Consider the following 19,323-nt stretch of genomic DNA (forward strand, 5'->3'; position numbering starts at 1 on the left):
TTTCTACATGGGGAGCAGAGAAAAGGAATTTCTGTTCAAGCATCCTTTCAAGAATGTTTAAATATTTGAATATAAATTCCTTTATGCTTGCTATCAGTCCTTCTTAGAGCTGTCACTTTGCTTTTCCCCTTCCCTTCTGGTGCTTAGCTAGGAAAATTTTGTGCCCTCCTCGCTGCACCAGTATCGCTCTTCTTATGCTGTGTGCCTGCCAGGGATGTATCCCTCTCCCCTCCAGGAACAGAGCAGGATTGGAGTCATTTCTCCATCCTTTTGACCCATGTTTGGACCAGAGGAAAAGTAAGTTGTGACGGGATCACACACAGATTTCACCTCCACTGTGCAGACTGTAAGCTTCTTAGAGATTGCACACCAAATTCCATATAAAACCTGGGAAACCAGAAAGCTATCCAATTAGCAATCTGCTCATTCTGGACACCACTGTTTGACTCGCAAGCTTCCCAAGAGGGTTAACTTTCAAGTTACTGCTAAGTAGCTGATCATTTTTTTCCTCTTTAGCTACAGGATTGTAAAAACAAGACTCAGTAACATTTTAAATTTTCAATTCAAAAATTTCAAATATGACCAAGGTAAGTACATCATTTGGAGCATTCTGTAATGACATAGTATTTTTCTGAGTAAAATACAATGTAGCTTAGACAAAAGAGTTTGACATTACTACATCTCAGATAAATTCAGCAGTTTCACTGGGCTTAGGTATAATAATAATGTCCAAGTTTTAAAAAGCACATTTTGTTTTATAATAAAGTCAAAATTTCCAATTCTGCAGTCATCTAAAACTTGACAGTGCTTTGCATTGGAAACATATTATGACAGGCTCAGGATCCTAGTTACTTAGGCTACAAGCATGGGTATCATCCAAGCTTATGCTGATTAAAGAAGATTCAGCATTTTCAAATCCAGCTCATCCCCAAATACAAGTTAAGCATCTCTGTAAAGCAAAACTTTCACTCCGACTCAGATATTTCAAATGCCATTCCATTTTAATGCAAACTGGTGGCAGAAAGGGGGATATTAATTGTCAATTTGGAGATGGATAGAAGAGAATTACAACTCTTCTCATTTCCAGATGGTTTTGATTAGGATGGGCATGAAGATTTCTGTACTGACGGGGGTGGGGTGGGGAAACGGAGGGGGAACCCTCATTCTGAGGTGGTGAGAAGATGAGAAAACAAAGAAGAAAAAAAGCATTTAGGCAATTGAAGTGTTTTTGGAAAGTCCATTATTTTAGGAACTAACCTTTTCTGTCCGGCAGTTATTGAGACCTAGACTATTCACAACAGCCACCTTCCCGTCAAGCACCTGCTGCTCCCGCCGAAGCTGCTCCTTCATCTGCCGAGCCTCTTGGATTGCCTTGGTGACAGCATCATGGTCATTTAAATAACCTGAGGATGTGACAGAACAAAGGCTATGTTTTGTACAAATGCATGGTGAGGTTAACCTTTAACCATAAAAAAACCACAACATGCCTTTTTTTGCGGGGGAGGGGTAATGGCTAGTGTCTGGCATATAATACTTTCTCAATTTCATGAGTCTAAAATGAATGAATGAATGAGTAATTGATAATGCCTGACTCAGAGTCATACGTGAATGTGTTGCCAAGCATCTGTAATGCAAATGGAATATTTAAGTCAAATATAGTTGTTTCCACATGCTTGGAAAGAAGTATAAAATATAATTTTGAAATTAACTTTTTTTTCAGTTATCTGAATATTTTGTAGTGCAAAAATAAAACCTACCTTTGATTTTTTTTTCATGTAAGGATCATTTGAATGTTACTATAGGATAGAGGTATGATGATTATTACTCTATTGACATTCTCATCGTATTGGAAAGGTCAGTTCAGAGTCTGCATACAGCACTATTAGGGTTGTTATATACAGAAGGAATAAATCATTATTAACTAAGTGAAAGGAGATTGTTCCCCGCCCCCCCATCCATTGATGATGAAGGAAACCACAGGTGGCACTGGTTTGCTATGGATACAAACTTGTAAGAGTTAAGGGGCCAAATTTCAAGCACAGAATGGAACCAAGCACCTGTGAATTGTATGATAAGAAATTGTGGCTACTGAAAACTACAGTCACACTTAATTCACACTCCTAACAAGATGGTCAAATGACTAATTTGTCTACAGCTCCACAATCCAGAGTAAGTAAAAAAAAATTGTCAAAATATTTCTTTTAAAGAATAACAGGTATAAGGAACACTAATTTTTACCTTAATTTTAACACTGGTCACTTATTTATTTGATGCACACTATTATGATCATCCGCATGACTTTAGGGTAGAATACCGATGGGAAAAGACTGTTTTGTAAATATTGAAAGGAAAGCTAATATATCATCTTTCACTCTCCCTATCTTTTAACTAGGGCATAAAATGGCATAAACTGAATCTATAATATGAAATTGCCCAGAAAAGGGACTTGTTTGTGACATGAGGCTAAATCTAACCAGATCCATTGGTGAATTGTGACAGATGGAGGGACTGTGAGACAGAAGGCAGGCACTAATCACACATAAAATGACCGGCTTGCCTCAACATGTTCCATGGATTCCAGCAAACTTTACACCCTAATCCATTTTTAGAACAAAAAACATCTGGGCCATAAATCCTCTAATCTGCCAAAACACGCTATTAAATCCCATGATTTGTTGAAAAACACTAAGATTAAAGAAAGGAAATATAAAATGGCTAACTGCTGTGTTAGGAAAGTGTTATTAATACTCTTTCTTTGTCTCAATTATGAATGTTCTGGTACTACAGAGCCTTGTCTAATCATGTCAGATTACACATCCTCATCGTATTGCTAGACTTTTCTATCTGATCTGTTGATTGCCAAAAAACATAGAATACGTTCTTACTGCTTAAACGTTTCTATTGAAGAAACTGGTGTCAGATTAGGGCAGTGCTTCAGTGCTGGAGGGTTTCGAAATGATCCACGCTTCCCCCAACCCCCCGACATGCACAGACTAGACCTCATCCTCTGATCTCCTTGAGGCAGAAAGATAAGTTCCAGTGTAGGCAACAGCAAGAGGAGCCTCAAGAGCGACTATATGTTTTCCTTTTTCAGAGCTCAATTCATTGGAACGTATTCAAAGAACAAAACATCCTTGCTCATTACAAATATAATATGAATTGGGAACAACTATTTAGACCTAGGTCAAGCCTTTAGGGTTAATGTTTACTTCAAATTACTGTGGTTTTTAACCTTATATTATCCTCAGCATCCTGTCTTCGTTCTGCTGAACAACCTTCTTAATATATTATTCTTGAACTGATTCTGTTCATGAACACTACTACTCTCGAAAGAAATACAGCTCGTATAGGAGAGTGATGGTCTCAGGATATGTTCTCATTTAGTAAAAGATCTTAAGAGGATCAGCCTGATTTTCCTATGCTCTAACCCCTGTTTATATACGGCCGGGCATCATGCATTTTTGCAGTCTATTTAGCTTCTCCAGAGCACAAATACATTTTGAAATGGTTTGGCACATGGCGTTGAATAAAAGTATGAATTCTTTATGTCTTTAGGTGCTGCCAAGATAACATTGTGCAGGAAAAATGATTAATATAGATGCAAAAGGGATGCAAATTATATGGGGGTGAATAACTGACAGACATATGTTCTGTAATGTCTATTTCCAGTTTGAGGTGTGTGTTCTTAGGCAGGTGGAAATAGGCGTCCACTTTAAAATAAACATTCTTGCGTTTAGAGACTCTTGAATTTTAGTTAAAATGCTTTATGAAATCTAACATTTGTATCTGCTGTGTTAAATTTTAAGGCCATTTATATGTTACAGAGTTGAATCATAACAGGATTGTTTGCTGGTTCTTTCCATTTTGTTCTCATCACTGTCACTAAATTACCAGTCTTGCTGATTCCCTCTCTCCTGCCAAATGGCTTAAACTCCGATTTTGGAAACTCCTTATTGGTCAATAAGGCTGAACTTTCACCTTCCTGCCCCACCCCCACCCTGACCCCTACTCCATGCTAGCTTCAAATCTGTCTCCATTTCTGCCCATTGCCTCCTCCTGCTTTAGTGAAAATGGTGTCTCTACTTTCATTCAAGGCAAATCCCCCCAACTTGTGCTCTAGATTTCTATACCTCTCCATTGGTCATTCTCTTTCACATTTATGTCATCCAGATCTTCTCCACCATCTCTACCACTTCAGTTTGTAAGTACTTAAGTTTCTCCACCTGAGACGAGCAAATAAATTTTCTTTCAACTTTGTGTTGCATTCTCTTTACAACTGTCTCTCTTTGCCGTCTAAGATTCTTATCACACTCTCCCATTCCTTCCTCACTCTTCCATTTCTGCTATAATCTTGTTTCTGCTGCCCTTGCTCTTTTAAATTGCCAAATCCAAGGGACACTTGTCATGGCTTGCAGAATGACCTGACAATCCCCTCATTATAGAAATTCCTTTCTTCTTTGTTTCTCATCATAACGTGGATCCCCTTTTCTCTCTGCTTCCTCCATCTTCATATCCTTTCCTGGGATCTGTTCTTCATCTCCTCCTTAGATTTGGTCCACAGTTACAATCTTCAGAAAAAGTTGGCATTTTGAAGTTGGAAAAGCCTGAATTAAAATAATAACTTTGCCACTTATAAGCTCTATAAATTTTACATGTTCGTCTTACCCATTTAAATCTCAATTATCTTATTGGTGAAATGGAGATAACACTCACTAGATAACATAAATGAGTTAATACAGTCTTGCATAATAAATGGTCCACGAAAATTATTCACTGTCAGTTTATTTACAAAATGGTATAGTGAAATAGATAGGATTTAGGCATTGGATGCTGATGGGTCTGGGTTTCTATTTCTTGGGAAGTGTGATATTTGCAAAATTATAACACTTAATTTGAGTTTCCATTCCCACCAACTGTAAAATAAATGTCAGGTTGATGGAAGAATTAAACAAAATAACACATCTTGTGAAGGAGTAGATAGCACTTGGTACCTGAGGAGGCAGTAGAAAATGTTAATTCCTTTCTTTTCTTTTCACTTTCATTTTCTCTGTATGCTCACCCTCAGCAGTCTTATTGTATGGCTTTGTCAATAATGATAAAAGCTGTGAAGGGATATCATTTCTTGTTGGTACAGAGGTTCAAGGAAAGGGAGTCACACCATACAACCCCACAAATGATCAGTTGATAGATTTTATTCAGTCTGCATTATATATTTAGGCACCAACTTCATCATAAGTTAGGGTTTGAAGGTGGGTATTTGCTTAGGAGAGGTTTGGTGAGCTTCAGTCTAACGAGGGAAGTGGGAAGGCAATGGTCAATATGGCTTCCAGTTAGCACCTCGACTGAGATTTGGAAAATGTAGGTTAGGGATCATTAGTGTAAGAAATCTGCAAGATTCTGTAACTTTGTTAAATTCATCACAGTTTGATTTTTTTGCCTTGGTGTTTCCTTTTAATCACTACCACAAAATTTTCAAAATTAAAAAGGCCCTTTTTATATATTTTCAGGGGCAGAAAAAAAAGGGATAACCTGGAAATAACGTGTTATTTCATTTAATTCTTCCATCGACCTTACATTTGTTCTATTACAAAAATGGTAAATGGTATAATATGACATCTATTTAAAGTTTGTATTTTTAAGCGTTGTTAAATTCCATGGTCAGCTTAGGAAACTCATGAGCAATCTTAGGATAAAATCGAAACAGAAAGAGTACTAGTTGTTCCACAAGGCAAGAAACTGTTAAAAGGTAGAAGGAAAAACAGGAAACCACTTGTAATGGTTGAATTGTGTCTTTCAAAAAGATATGTCGGTGGCCTAACCCTAGTATCTGTAAATGTGACCTTATTTGGAAACAGAGTCTTTGCAGATGTAATTAAGTTAAGGATCTTGAAATGAGATCACACTGGATTTCAGGTGGGCCTTAAATTCAATGACTGGTGTTCTTAGAAAGGAGAGAGAGATCTGACACAGAGACACGGGGGAGAAGGACATGTGAATATGGAGGCAGAAACTGGAATTATGTATCATCATAAACCGGGAACACCAAGGATTACCAGTAGCCATAAGGAGTGAGGTGAGGCATGGGACAGATTCTCCCTCAGAGCCTACAGAAAGAACTAACCCCGCTGACACCTTTACTTTAGATTTCTAGCCTTCAAATAGTGAGACAATCAATGCCTAGTTTAAGCGACCCAGTTTATGGTAATTTGTTGCAGCAGCCTTAGACACCAAATACCACAAGTGGTCTAAGCGTGCTCCAAGAGTCAAGAAGTGATCCCAAGTACTATAAAATATCTGCTGTCTTCCTCAAATCCTTCCTGATTTTTAGATACACATATCTGTCTACCAAACTTCTCTACTTGAATGTCTCATGAATATCTGAAATGCAACACGTCTAGCATAGTATTTGTCATTTTCCCACTGTCTTAGAATTAGACATCTTCCCAATGTCTTTCTACATTCCATATCCCTTTCTAGTGGCCCATTCAGTTACCTGGGGGTCACCTAAGAGATCTTTACCCCATATATGTAATAAGCACCCAAGCTGTGACAGTTATGCTTCCTCCTCAGCTTTCAAATGTGTGTCTTCTTCATTCTCATGGTCCTCACTTTCACTAAAGGCCCCTCATATCTCACCTGGGCCAATGTCCTAACCTCTTAACTGGTTTCCCTAATGTTAGACTTACAATCCTTGAATCTATCTCCTTTATCTGCTTCCAGGTAAAGCATTCCAAAATATCCCCCCAGAAGGAATTTGGATCATGTCATTTTACCTGATTAAAAACCCATCTCTCCATACCTTAGTGCTTAAGATCATAGGATCATAAGATGAGATGTAATATTCTGTGAAAAAATAATTCCATGTTCAAATAAGTGTGGGAAATACTAAATTAAAGTGAAAAAGGTTTCTTCATTGCATAAATTCCCAAGATCTTGATAACGTTAGTGTGCACTGTGAATCTTCAAGAGATAACAAAAATATGCAGCTTTTCCCAGATATATTGGAACAAGAAACCCTGTAATGTTCCCCCAAAAATGTCATTCTGGGATAAATTCCAAACACTTTACAATGGCCTGAAAGTCTCCTCATGCTATTGATTCTGCTTATCTTTCCCGCGTCACTTCCTGCTGGTCTCTCCAGAGTTCTGTGCTTAAGCTGCATAGGACTATTTCCTATTCCAAGCACTGGCCTGTCCCCTCCCACCCCCACCTCTCTCTCCCAAGCTCTTCTCTTTTATTGAAATACTCTTTCTTGCTAGTGTGTTTGGGACTTTATTCAAATGTCATCCCTTCTATAATGACTTCCCTGATATACCCCAGGCACGCTCCTTGGCAACATTAGAACTTCTCATCTCTGTGCTCCTTCAAAATCTTATATGTGCTTTTACTGTCACATGGTCTTCCATTTGTTTAAGTTTGTCTTTCATACCAGTCTTTGAACTACTCGAGGGCATTCAAAAATTTTCAATCTCTTATTCCTTTGGCCCATGGCAGGGTCCACTGAAGGAATAAATGCATATTTCTAAGTTGAAAGTATCTACCTTTATAATTCCAAGTTGATTATCTGTGTCATCACATTGATGGAAGCCTGTAGCATGACGACACAAATTTATTGAACTCATGGATTTAACAGATGCTATGAAGGCAATACAAATTCTTATTTACTACATATTTATTTTACATAGGACTTTTCAGCTAGAAGTAAAAGTAAGGGCACATGTGTTTCAAGTTATTTTCAACAAATACTGATTTTTTTCTATTGTTGAGGTCACTTATCATCATCAAATTTTGGGCACCCTGATATGTAGCCACTTCTTCATCTGTGAAAACTCACAAGAATTAATTAGATTATAAATGTGAAAGCAATTTGTAAATTGTAAAGTGCTATGCAAATGTTAATTGCCAGATGTTGAATAACACTGTCAACTTCCTGACAATCCACTGGCTTTCTATTAAACTATTACAGTATTTTTGTTCAATAACCTACCCTCATAGAAGTTTTTCTGATTAAAATTGTAAACTAATGAAACGTCAAGGTAATATCCTCCTTCATGCCATTATATTTTAAATTAACAAGTTGTAGAAATAAAGTACCAAATTAATGAACTGGAAAATATTTTTCCTCATTCTATCTATCATTTGTTAATGCCCCCGAAGAATAAAGGGTAAGCATAATACATTCTAGTATCTTCCAAAGACTTAATAGAACAAGACTGGAGGCTATCTAAAGCCTCTATCCAAGACTTTCATCTGCTCATCCTCCAAACTTCCATCTGCTCACCATTCTGCAAAATGTATGGCATAGAGAAGACATTTAATACCCATTTATTCAATGAACGAGTGAAAGGCTAGATAAATGACTGAGAATAGCACCGAACACAGAAAGCCTACCAATAGGCAACGACTGAAAAGGGAGCATGCCAACCAGAGATCATGAATCCCTATGGCCTCAACCTCCACTGGCTGTGAGTCTGGCCAAGTTACTAGGTTTTCTTGTACAGTCGTTTTCTTGAAATTAAAACAGAGGAAATAAACATAGAGTCACAGAACTGTCTACCCTGTGACAGGAACTTACTTAGAATCCCTGGGTAAGCACTTAGCCTCCTTAGGCCCCGGTTCCTTATCTGTAAAATAACGAGTTTTGACTGGATGATATGAATATCTGCTCTATCTATTTTAGGGTCTATAATTCTAAAATTAGCTTCAGTGAGAACTAGATTAAAAATGCTTCAAAAAATGTTAAAAGTATTATACATATGTGCAACATAGGTGAAAAAGGCCAATAAAAGAAAGATAGCATTTGGCCAGAAGATTCTAAACTTATCCATCATTCTTCTGAACGACTCATACCTTTTAAGGATTCCCCTTCTTTTGGAGCAACCTACCCTTTGCACACCATATCAAAGGCATTCTTACAGAATACACCGTAATATTGGTCACCCACCGCAAAAACTCACTTTCTATATTTGTAGCTAATAGATATATAGCAAAGAGCCCATGTCATTAACGATAACTTAAGTTATCTTTTAGTTCACAGTTTTCCTTGGTTTATTAACGGCATAACACATTAATTCTTCTTTCAGGGGTGACCTTTATAACACCATTAATGCACACAGCTTTTATCCAACTACATTATTACTCATTACAGTTTCAGCTTTCAACATCTGCATTTGCTGAAAAGAGAAAAGAAAATTGTAGTGGCCTCAAATCCTTGGAAACTATGAGGGATGTGTGGATGTGTACGTGGTGAAGGGATTTTTCAGGGAAAAAAAAAAAAACTAAGGGAAGTTTTAGTAGTGGAGAAAGTCAGATGATAAATGTCATTAAATACATTCTTGCCTTTTTAAAATATTTTGTCATACTTAATCCCTGGAATGCTGAAGTAAAAAATCCTCATATGATAAAAATGCAGATCTATCAGTTATTTTGTTAAAAGCTCTAGTTCTGGTGACATTACAAAAGTAGCTCACAGACCAGCACTGTGATATTTATGAGCCCTCATGTCTATTATGGAAGTGAATCATTCCTGCCAAATAAAATATTTTTTCTTTTACATACTTAAGACATGAAAGCAAGTCTTATCTTGGAGTCCATTTAGGACGTGGAGTGGAGTAACGGAGTTAGGCCATCACAGAGTGGTGCATATGATAAAAAGTGGACGTGTACCCCAACCTTTTTCAAACTTCTCAGAACTTAAGTTTTCATAGTGTCTGCTCTCACTGCTGTCCCACTGCCCTAGACTGGCTTCCTCTTGGCAAATAATCTGGAATTCTGCTCTGTGGAGACTGAAGCACTTGAAATACATTCCTTCAGTTTTTTGTTTTTTGTGTTTTTTGGTCCATCCCACAATTTCTCTGTAACTTTACCCTTTTTTTCCCCTTCGTTTTGTTCAGTCTCAGAAAAAAGAGGGGCTTTGCTCCTCTCCAACGTTAATCCTTTCTCATGATCTCTTGTGTCTTGTTCCATCATCATCTGTGCTCTCTTTCATATCCTTATCTGTCTCTGACTCTTCTTCCCCTTGACTTTATATATATATATGACTACATATGTGTGTGTGTGTGTGTGTGTGTGTGTGAATGATTGCCCTATTTTAAAACCTGTCTCTACACAGTCCTTTTAAAATAATCACTTCTCCACACCAAGCTTACAAAAAGACTGGTCTATAGATCAACTGCATTTTCTCTCCTCATAGTCTTCAAATCATTGTGATAGAAATTCTGTTAAGGCATTCTCCTAAAACTTCTCTGTCAGAGTTTACCTCTCCATGAGCTGCAGCTAAATCATAAGCCTTTTCTTTTTCATTTTTTTTAACTTTTCTGCCAAGTGGGACATCATTAAATAACCCCTTCTTTTTTGAAACTTTCATTTTTCCTAGGCTAGCATGACACTGCCCTATCTTCATTCTTATTCTAAGATAGTCACTTGCTCCTTATCAGTTTCCCCCCTAAAAAAGTGTGCTGGTTTTAAAATGTGCCAATGATACTTTGATATTCCTCTTCCCTTGAGTTGGGCTGCCCTTGTGATTCTCTTACAATGAAGAGAATAGAGCAGACTGGACTCTGTGTGACTCTTGAGACTAGGTCATAAAACGCACTGTGGCTTTCTCCTTGCTCTCCCTCTTGGAGCACCTGACCCTCTAGCCAACAACCATGTGAGTGAGACATCTTGAGCAAGGAGATCTATCCCTAGTAAAGTCCATAGAGGACTATAACCCTGCCTAACACATTGATTGCAGCCATAAGGCCTTAAGCCAGAACTACCCAGCTAAGCTGCTTCCAAATTCTGACCCTTAGAAACTATGAGATAATGAATGCTGGTTATTTTAAGCTCCTGAGTTTTAGGTTAATTTGCTTTGCAGTAATAGGTAACTAGTACAGTAGGTAATACCTGAGATTCTTTATCCCACTTCTTACTATACATTCTTTTTTGGTGAACTTCCTTTTTTTTTTGTTACAGGTCATATATCTTTTCATTTTCTTTATTTCTTTTAATTCTAGTATAGCTAACATACAGTGTCATATTTGTTTCAATATGGTGATTTAATAATTCTATACTTAGTTTTGATAGTGATTTAATAATTGTATACATTACTCTGTGCTCATCATGATAAGTGTACTCTTAATCCCCTTATATCATATAATTCTACATCTAAAATGTTAGCACCCTTTAACATATTAGACTTACATTTATAGTTTCCTCCTGAATACCTATACCTAAATGGCTGCTTGTGTTTCAACACTTACTACATCTTTATACTTATGTCTTCCAAACCTGCTTCCACTCTGGTCTTCTCTTTCAGGGAGGTATCATCCTTCTTATTTTATGTTAAGTTAAGGGAGGTATCATCCTTCTTATTTTATGAATTCAAAATCCTAGACTCCTCTGTCTCCAACCTGAACTTCACCAGGTACTCTCTATTCAGGATAGGTTGTATCAAGTCTTTCTTACTAATATCTCTTCAATCTATTCCTTCCTTTGTTTTATCATTGCTTATTTCTATTTCACGTAACTCTTGTCCTACACTAAAACAATGGTTTCCCTGATTCCTATCTGTTCCTGCTGCCAATACTCCTCTTTCTTAAAGTTCTGATCAGATTGCTTTCTGGAGAAAAAGTCAAAATTTCTTAGGATAGCATTCAGTCAGATTCCATCTGCTCCTTTCAGTTTTAGCCCTGATCACTTTTCACTACACACTCGTTCTATACTCCAGCCAAATCAGTGCATTTCTAAAAAATATGCTATTTTACTCTGGGTTTTTTCTTAAAGACTAAAATGCCTAGGAATGTCTCTCTTCCTCAAGACTTCACTTGCATTAGGCTATCCCCAACTTAGCCTTCCTTGATCGTTCCCAAATAGAATCCAACACTCTTCTTTTTGATTACAAGATTGTACCTATGCTCTGAAATAGCACTTACTATGGCTGACTAGTACTATAAGAGGGATGACTTTTCCCCTACTAAACCCTGAGCTCCTTGAAGGCTTGTCTGTGCTAGCCTCCTTATAACCCTATGCAAATGATAAACATATCAATAAATGTAGGTTGAAGTAAGTGTTTCCAGTCTCATTTATGTGTTACTGAAGCAAAAATTATTGGAATTTTTTAAAAGTTAGCTTATGGAAGCATTTTCTAGTGTTTACTTTACCAAATGACAATTGTGGAGAAATGAAGCCAAGTAATTTTTATAATACTTTGGTGTATTCAAGGAAATCTCAAGCAGTATGGAACTAAACAAACTTCATATCCTGATGGGTGACTGCTGATCTAGGTAGAATGTATTTTATCATTATGTATAGTTTGTACACATCACAAAAAAAATGGAAATTTATTTCAGTAATGGGAAAGGCAAGTCACCTAACAATAACATTCTGGAAACATTGCTCTCTGCGATTAAGTCATTTAGACTCTTTTTTTATAAACTTAAGAACATCTGTTACATCAACACACATAACCAGTTCAATTAGCTTTTCAGGGGGACACTGTAACTTGGATTTCAGTTATAAATTTCATTTGCATGTTTAAAACACACCTATGAGGTTCATCAAATTGAAACTCTCCTATAGAACTAAAACCATGCACAGGCTATGCGTGATTCGCCATTAAAAGATGATTTCATTCAATTGCCATAAACAGAAAATCAGCAAGAACAAAAGAAACAGAACTTACCTATTGTGCTAACTCTGGCTGAAGGACTAGCTAATGCTGCTGGGACAGAGGCTTTGAGGGGGCCTGCCCCACTGTTTATTCTCAGAGCTGGCATATGGGGAGAGGTGGGTGATGTGGGTGATTTGCCATCAGAGGTCTTGGGTTTAGCTGATAGGTTCAGTGGCTGTGCCACTTCATCCTGCAATGATCATTAGAACATGAGCTGTGATAAGGCAAGGCTGATCAAAAATGCCTAGAAAAACACAGGTATATAGCCTGTCATTTCCCATAAAATTACTCTACCAATCAGTGATCTTAACATTCAACCTGTACATTATGGTGTTTGGTTAGCTGTCAACAATGTCACTTTTAACTACATATTATGAAAAACCTTTAGTATAAGAGAAAGTACACGTGCACTCAACTATCCAGAATGTATAGAACTGCTGTCATCTGTAAGAAATAGTCTTAAGCTATTCCCTGTGCTATTTAGTTTCATTGAGAGACAATGACATAATTCATATAAAATTATGATGTAGGTAGGCTTTTTTTCAACCTCCGAAGAACAGGGGTTGAGTCCCAAGCACCTTTGTTCCCTGGTGCTTAGACAAAGTACCTGGAACATCCATGATGGAGGAATTAAATGGTGTGTATCTCTGGTCAGAACTCCTCTCTAAATTAAATACAAAAAAAGAAGGAAACTTTCTAACTTTCTTAGAAAATAATCTTTTCTCCTAGGTTTCACACAAACAGTTTGGACTTGATCTAAACATGAAAATAAACATCATTGACATTATACCAATAAGTACTATTTATTTGTATGCGACACTATTCTAAACACTTAGCATTACGTTTTTAAATCTAGGTTTGTTTTCCAGATTTTCCTTACAACGTATACCACAATCAATACACTGTGGTATGAGGATCTTTATGTGGTTAATTCAGCATATATGGTGAGTTCCAATTGTTCAGTACTTGAATAGGTCAAGTTTATGTAGCTTATATTCTATTTTAAACCCTTCCATATTAGCCCTTGTGTAATTTCATACATAAAATTTATGTATACAATATCATTAAAATTTCTACCACATCATTTATTAGAATAAGATAATATTAACATTACATCACTTTTTTCATCACAAACTGAGAAATTTATTTCTTTTTTGTGTTCTAAAATTAAAATATGTCATATGTTAAACCTTATTGTTTATAGTATCTACAATTTTACAAAGTATTATTGTAGAATAAAAATTTAGTTTCCACTTAGCTATTGTTCTGTCTTCATGAGGTAAGAACATAAAATATCTACCAGTATTAGCGGGATAACTTGCTGAAAGTGGAACAATTTAGAATCAAATGGTGTGCTTTGATGGCATGGAAACATATTAATGCGTAGAAAATCTTATATATGTATCTACCAAAAATCATTGAAATCATTCACTTTATAAAAATGGTAAAATGGCATAATATGACATCTATTTAAAGTTTATATTTTTAAAGTGGTTTATTGTTATTAAATTTCATGGTTAGCTGCACTCAGGAAACTTACGAACAAACTAGAAGAAATTACTCTTTAACACGTTTTAAAAAAAATTCTGTTTTCTGTTTCAGAAAGAAAAAAGAATAGCTATCTGAAAATCTAAGAGAATTCAAATGGCAACCTGGGATCACATTTGATGTGCAGGAAGTTGATAATCAACATACCAAATTTATATGGATTCATATAGTCTTAGAAGGAGGGAAGGTAAGCTAATTCCATGACTGGTTCACTATATAATTAAGAAAAGTTTACTTTAGCATTTTAAAAACTGCAGGGCAAAATTATTCCTAGATCTTTCAGTCTGGAACATTTGGTTGAGCTGGTGAGCCATAATCTTTACATGTGATGTTATGGTTGACAGAAAGCCAGAAGTATTGTGCCCTTTTCCCCCCATGCCTCAGTATGGGTGGGTAGTTCACAAATGGGATCCTTGGATCAGTACCGTCAGCACCACCTGGGAACTTATTAGAAAAGCAAATTCTCTATTGTAGAAACTTTGGAGGTGGGTTCTAGCAACTTGTTTGAACAAGCATTCCCAAATGATTCTGATGCACACTAACATTTGAGAGCCACTACCATATACAATATAAAGGGAGAAATGAAAAAAAAATTATTAAGCTTCAAAACCTTAAAAAAAAAAAAAGCTTCCTCAACGTAAAGAGGTAGCATTAAAAAATAAATACAGTTGTGGTGGGGTGCTGGGTGGCTCAGTTGGTTAAGCATTCGACTCTTGATTCTCTCAGTTCTGGTCATGATCTCATGGGTCGTGGGATCAAGCCCCATGTCCGGTTCCACTCAGGATCTGTGTCTCTCCTTCCCCCTCCTCTCTTTCTGCCCCTCCCCCTGGCTCACGCTCGCCCGTGAGCTCTCACTCTCTCTCAAATAAACAAATCTAAAAAAAAAAAAATACCACCATAATGTTATCTTAATCTTTAAAATTTTATCAAAGCATAACATTTGCTAATAATAATAATAAATGAAAACATGCATATGCATAATGAACTAAATGCCACCGACATTCAGTAGGCCACTAAAGATTAGGATCCAGATTTTCTTCTTGTTATTTCAGCCTAAATATCCTGTCAGATAGGAGCTTTACTGACTATGCAGCCGTAAATATTCTAGACCTTCTTCCCTCTATCAGATGTACCTGCTTACTACTTTCTGTATGAAACTACTGGTTTTTGTCATGACAGCCTGAAAACTTCCTTGGACAGTACCCGCAACTCTTGAAAAGTTTTGAGGGGAGACTTGGAAAAATTAAGGTGGTTGTTTCACTTGACTGTGCAGAGAAAAAGAGAGGAAGGAATATATTCCCAGAGTTGCAAGAGAAGAGATTTATGAGCACGGAGGAAATAGAGCATGAGTGTGTACGTGTGGGGGGAATGATGGTGTTGACGAAGATGATGCAGATGTAGGTGCTGATGGGATATGAAGCATATGAAATGTCATAAAGCTTAGCTTTAAGCACTAAGAACTGTTACAGGCACGTACTGAAAAATGACTACCCAAAGCATTTATTAGAGCAAGAGACCCACTGGAACTCTTAATATTCTCCTCCATTCAAGGCAGCACAGATGTCTGAAAGCCAAAAAGTGCAAAGCCCCAAGGACATAATAGAGGTTGACAGTTCCCAAGTTGATAGAAATGTCATTCAAAATTGCCCTTTCGTTCTCTTTCATTGTGTGACCAGGCTAATGGTATATTAATAAGAACCCACATGCTTGATCCTTATAGTAGTAACTATATAAATAATTTTGACCCATTATATGATATTATTTCACAATTTGGTTCTTCTAATAATTTACTATGGAGCTACTACACCAAATACCTATTATTCATCAAGAATACAAAAATTACAGTAGTTTTCCCATTTTCTATTAATTATTTTTCATTTGACTAGATGAAAAATTTAAAACCCTAACCATAAAATGAAAGTGGGCTATTTATTTATGACCTGTATTTCTCATAATTATGAATATGTGCAATAAGTGCCAAGGTAAGGTTTTTTTCCTAAAGGTTTTTCTACTTTGTTTTTTTTTTTTTTATTTGCAAGAACTTATTTAGGAGAAATTTGAAAGCTTAGCAAGATTAAACCCTACTCTTAGAAATAAAGCATGCATTTTAAAATTCTAAGTAAATAATTTTTATATAAAAGAATATAAGTAATATTTAAGGTCAAGAAAGCACTGGAAAAATAGCATTTCTATGAAATAGAACATAAAGCAATAAGGAAAGCAATTTCTTTTTAATTACTTGTCCAATCATTAAATGATGCTGCCATTTGAAAATTTTGAAAATAGCATATTTCATAATTAGTTAATTTATATACAAAGTGATAGTTAAGAATCTTATGTACCTGTTGAATAGTTAGTTCCAAAGTTGACATGCTAACCTAATATAAATACAAGGCAAACATTTAAACTTAAGAAAATCTGTAAGCTAAGGGAAGTGAATTTTAACTAATAGGTCATTACTTACATTTATAGAATTCATTATAATATCTCAAATCATTTATTTAATCTTCAATTCTATGAAGTAATTAACAATCTCAGAGGTGAAACTAAAACTCACAAAGTCCTAAAGAAACCCAAGTTGTTGGACTCAAGATACGATATTCTTTTTAGTTATATAACAAATTTTAGAATTTCTTAAGTTCAGACTTAACCATATGATTCTTCACATAAAAAAGCCACATAAAGGTCAATACACGTGCAGTAAAATGAAGTAATACAAGCATTCACTATTTATATACTAGGTTAAAACTGAAGGCACAAACGATTTATTTTGGAGATTTTTTTGGTGCTTCTCTGTTCTCTCTACTACATAGCCTCAAAAAGGTCCTTTGGTAGTGATAAAGAGCTATTAAGTTAGGCTATTTTTAAAAAAAAAATGCCAAGGGTCCGTGTACAGTATGTCAGAAAATACAATAATTTGTACAATAATGTGTAACAGAATAATATTTCATATATATATATATATAAATGCAAGTTTTAGGAACCTATTTATGATTATAACTTCTCCTTATAGAGTCTTGTCTAATCTTAGCTGTCTGGGACAGAATGCAAAACAAGTATAATCTAAACAAACATACAGTTTCAAGCATGTTCAACTTACTCAAAGTTACTACGACTTGTTTAAAAGCAAACATTTCACTTAACATCCATTTGTGGTCATGGTAGTAGAAATATTGTGGAGGTGTAATGAATTTGTGTCCTAGTCAACGAAAGGGAACACCCCCCACAGATAAATAATAGATTTGGATAAAGAGAATTATTTGACATAAACATATAGCCTTATATGTGCTGGAGGAATACAAATGTCATCACAAATCAGTTATTCCACATAAAGTTAACAAAAACTGTAAAATTATATAAATTTAAAATATATTTTACTTAGATGATTTTCAAATAATAGGCTTATTCTAGGAAAAACATGTTAGTCTAACATAATTGTATAATATTCTTAATTTTCAATGTGCAAAGACCAAATCGCTCATAGAAATCAAACACAATTTATCAAAGAAAAATCATTTTTCAGAATCCTGGAGGTTTAGTTCTCTCTCCTGGCTCCTTAGGCCTTCTTCCCTTTTTTATTTTTATTTATTTTTTTGTGCTAAGGAATTTTAATAGAGAACTAGAAAATAGGGATACCAGTATCCTAAGGAAATCTACTCCTATTTTTGTTCTTCGCAATAGAGACTATATCCACATGCAGATCCCTGGGCCACAAGGTGCAACACTCAGGATGAGCAGATGATTATATTCTCCAGAGTAAAAATTCCACCTTTATTTATATCTTTACTCATTCTCACTATCAAAATTTTTCTTTAAATAGTTACCTAAAGTCATTATTGAAAATCAAATATTTATTTGGTAGTTAATAAATTTAAAACATTTTAATGGCAACCGGCAAGAACATATAAATTTATGCAATCATCCATTCATTCTTCCATTCTTTATTGAATGAAATTTCAACTATTTATTACTTGCTGTTATATGTTGGGCATTTAGGAAAATGCAAATAACCTGACATCTAGGCCTCTGGCTTTGAGGCTTTGGTTTTGTGTGGTACAGTAATAAAGGAGCAAAGAATGTATTTACTTTGTATTTAAGCCTGCAGTGAAGATGTATGTGGCATTGTGTTTCATTTAAACTGAATTATTCGAGGACAGTTTGTCTATGTATTTAAATGTATTCTTTCATTTATAAATATGATTTGATTCCTTAATAGCCATACAATGATTGAATAAAAAAATAAGGAATTTCAGGCTACTTCCTCTGCACGATTTGAAAACTGTGACTGTCCCCATATTTATCACAAATACTCATGTGAAGTAAGTAGCAATAACAACATATGGGGGAGAGTAAAGCATTCATGAAACATGTTGCAAAATTAATCAGCTGGTTGCTATTATCCTCTCTGATGAAATAATCACATTAAGTAGGGAAGTACACTACAGGTTGAATTGGATAATGCGCATTGTGGCTGCACCTCTCTTCTCTAGCTTGGCTTTGCATTCATTGTCTGTTCCTATTGTTCACTGCGGTAACCCTCTTTCACCTCTTCCACTCAAATAAGGCATTTCTTTCTACAGTTCACTAGAGATTGACGAGAGAGAAAAACAAAACAAAACAAAACAAGACCATCTTTTTGGAGATCCGAAAGTCCCTGATCTTTCCTTCATGAACTTAAGAGCAGAAAAGGTTTGCATTTATGCGCAAGAGTCAATCAAAGTAATATAAGAAAAAAACTAACCAAACATCTTAAATTATTTTCTTAGCCCCTGAAGAATAAGGGATCCCACTCATGCTGCTACTGCAACTCTATACTTTATAGTAGGCTCTTGGCACCTAAAAATCCAGTCTATCATCTTACAGAACACATGGTCCTGAGGTCCCTTTCATGATCAAATGTTTGCTTCTGGGCTTACAAATTGCAAGATGCCTAGTTAACCAGACAGGCAGAGCTCCAGGAATTCTTTGATAGGTATGCTTTTGTTGTGCTAATGCTACCATTAGACCTGATTGCCATTTAAATACAAGTCTTAAGTTGTGTCGCTGAGGGTAACGTACTCGTGCTTCTCATTCAGCTCCCTCATTTTGTCAGTTTACACTTTTAGCTTAATGTATCCTGCTTT

At 35.8% G+C, this 19,323-nt stretch overlaps 1 protein-coding gene across 6 annotated transcripts in view; it reads right to left on the minus strand.

The window, feature by feature from the left end:
* The window catches only part of SOX5 (SRY-box transcription factor 5), a 957,215-nt gene that overhangs the window by 26,225 nt on the left and 911,667 nt on the right, over positions 1–19,323 (minus strand). For all 6 annotated transcript variants that reach the window (XM_040642245.1, XM_040642242.1, XM_040642244.1 and 3 more), the window contains 2 exons: positions 12,665–12,842; positions 1,258–1,403 (listed from right to left, as the gene is read on the minus strand). In XM_040642245.1, coding sequence (XP_040498179.1) covers positions 1,258–1,403; positions 12,665–12,842 — 324 coding nt within the window. The remainder of the gene's footprint in view (positions 1–1,257; positions 1,404–12,664; positions 12,843–19,323) is intronic.

Source organism: Ursus maritimus, unplaced genomic scaffold, assembly GCF_017311325.1.
Source record: "Ursus maritimus isolate PB19 unplaced genomic scaffold, ASM1731132v1 scaffold_26, whole genome shotgun sequence".
NCBI lineage: Eukaryota > Metazoa > Chordata > Mammalia > Carnivora > Ursidae > Ursus > Ursus maritimus.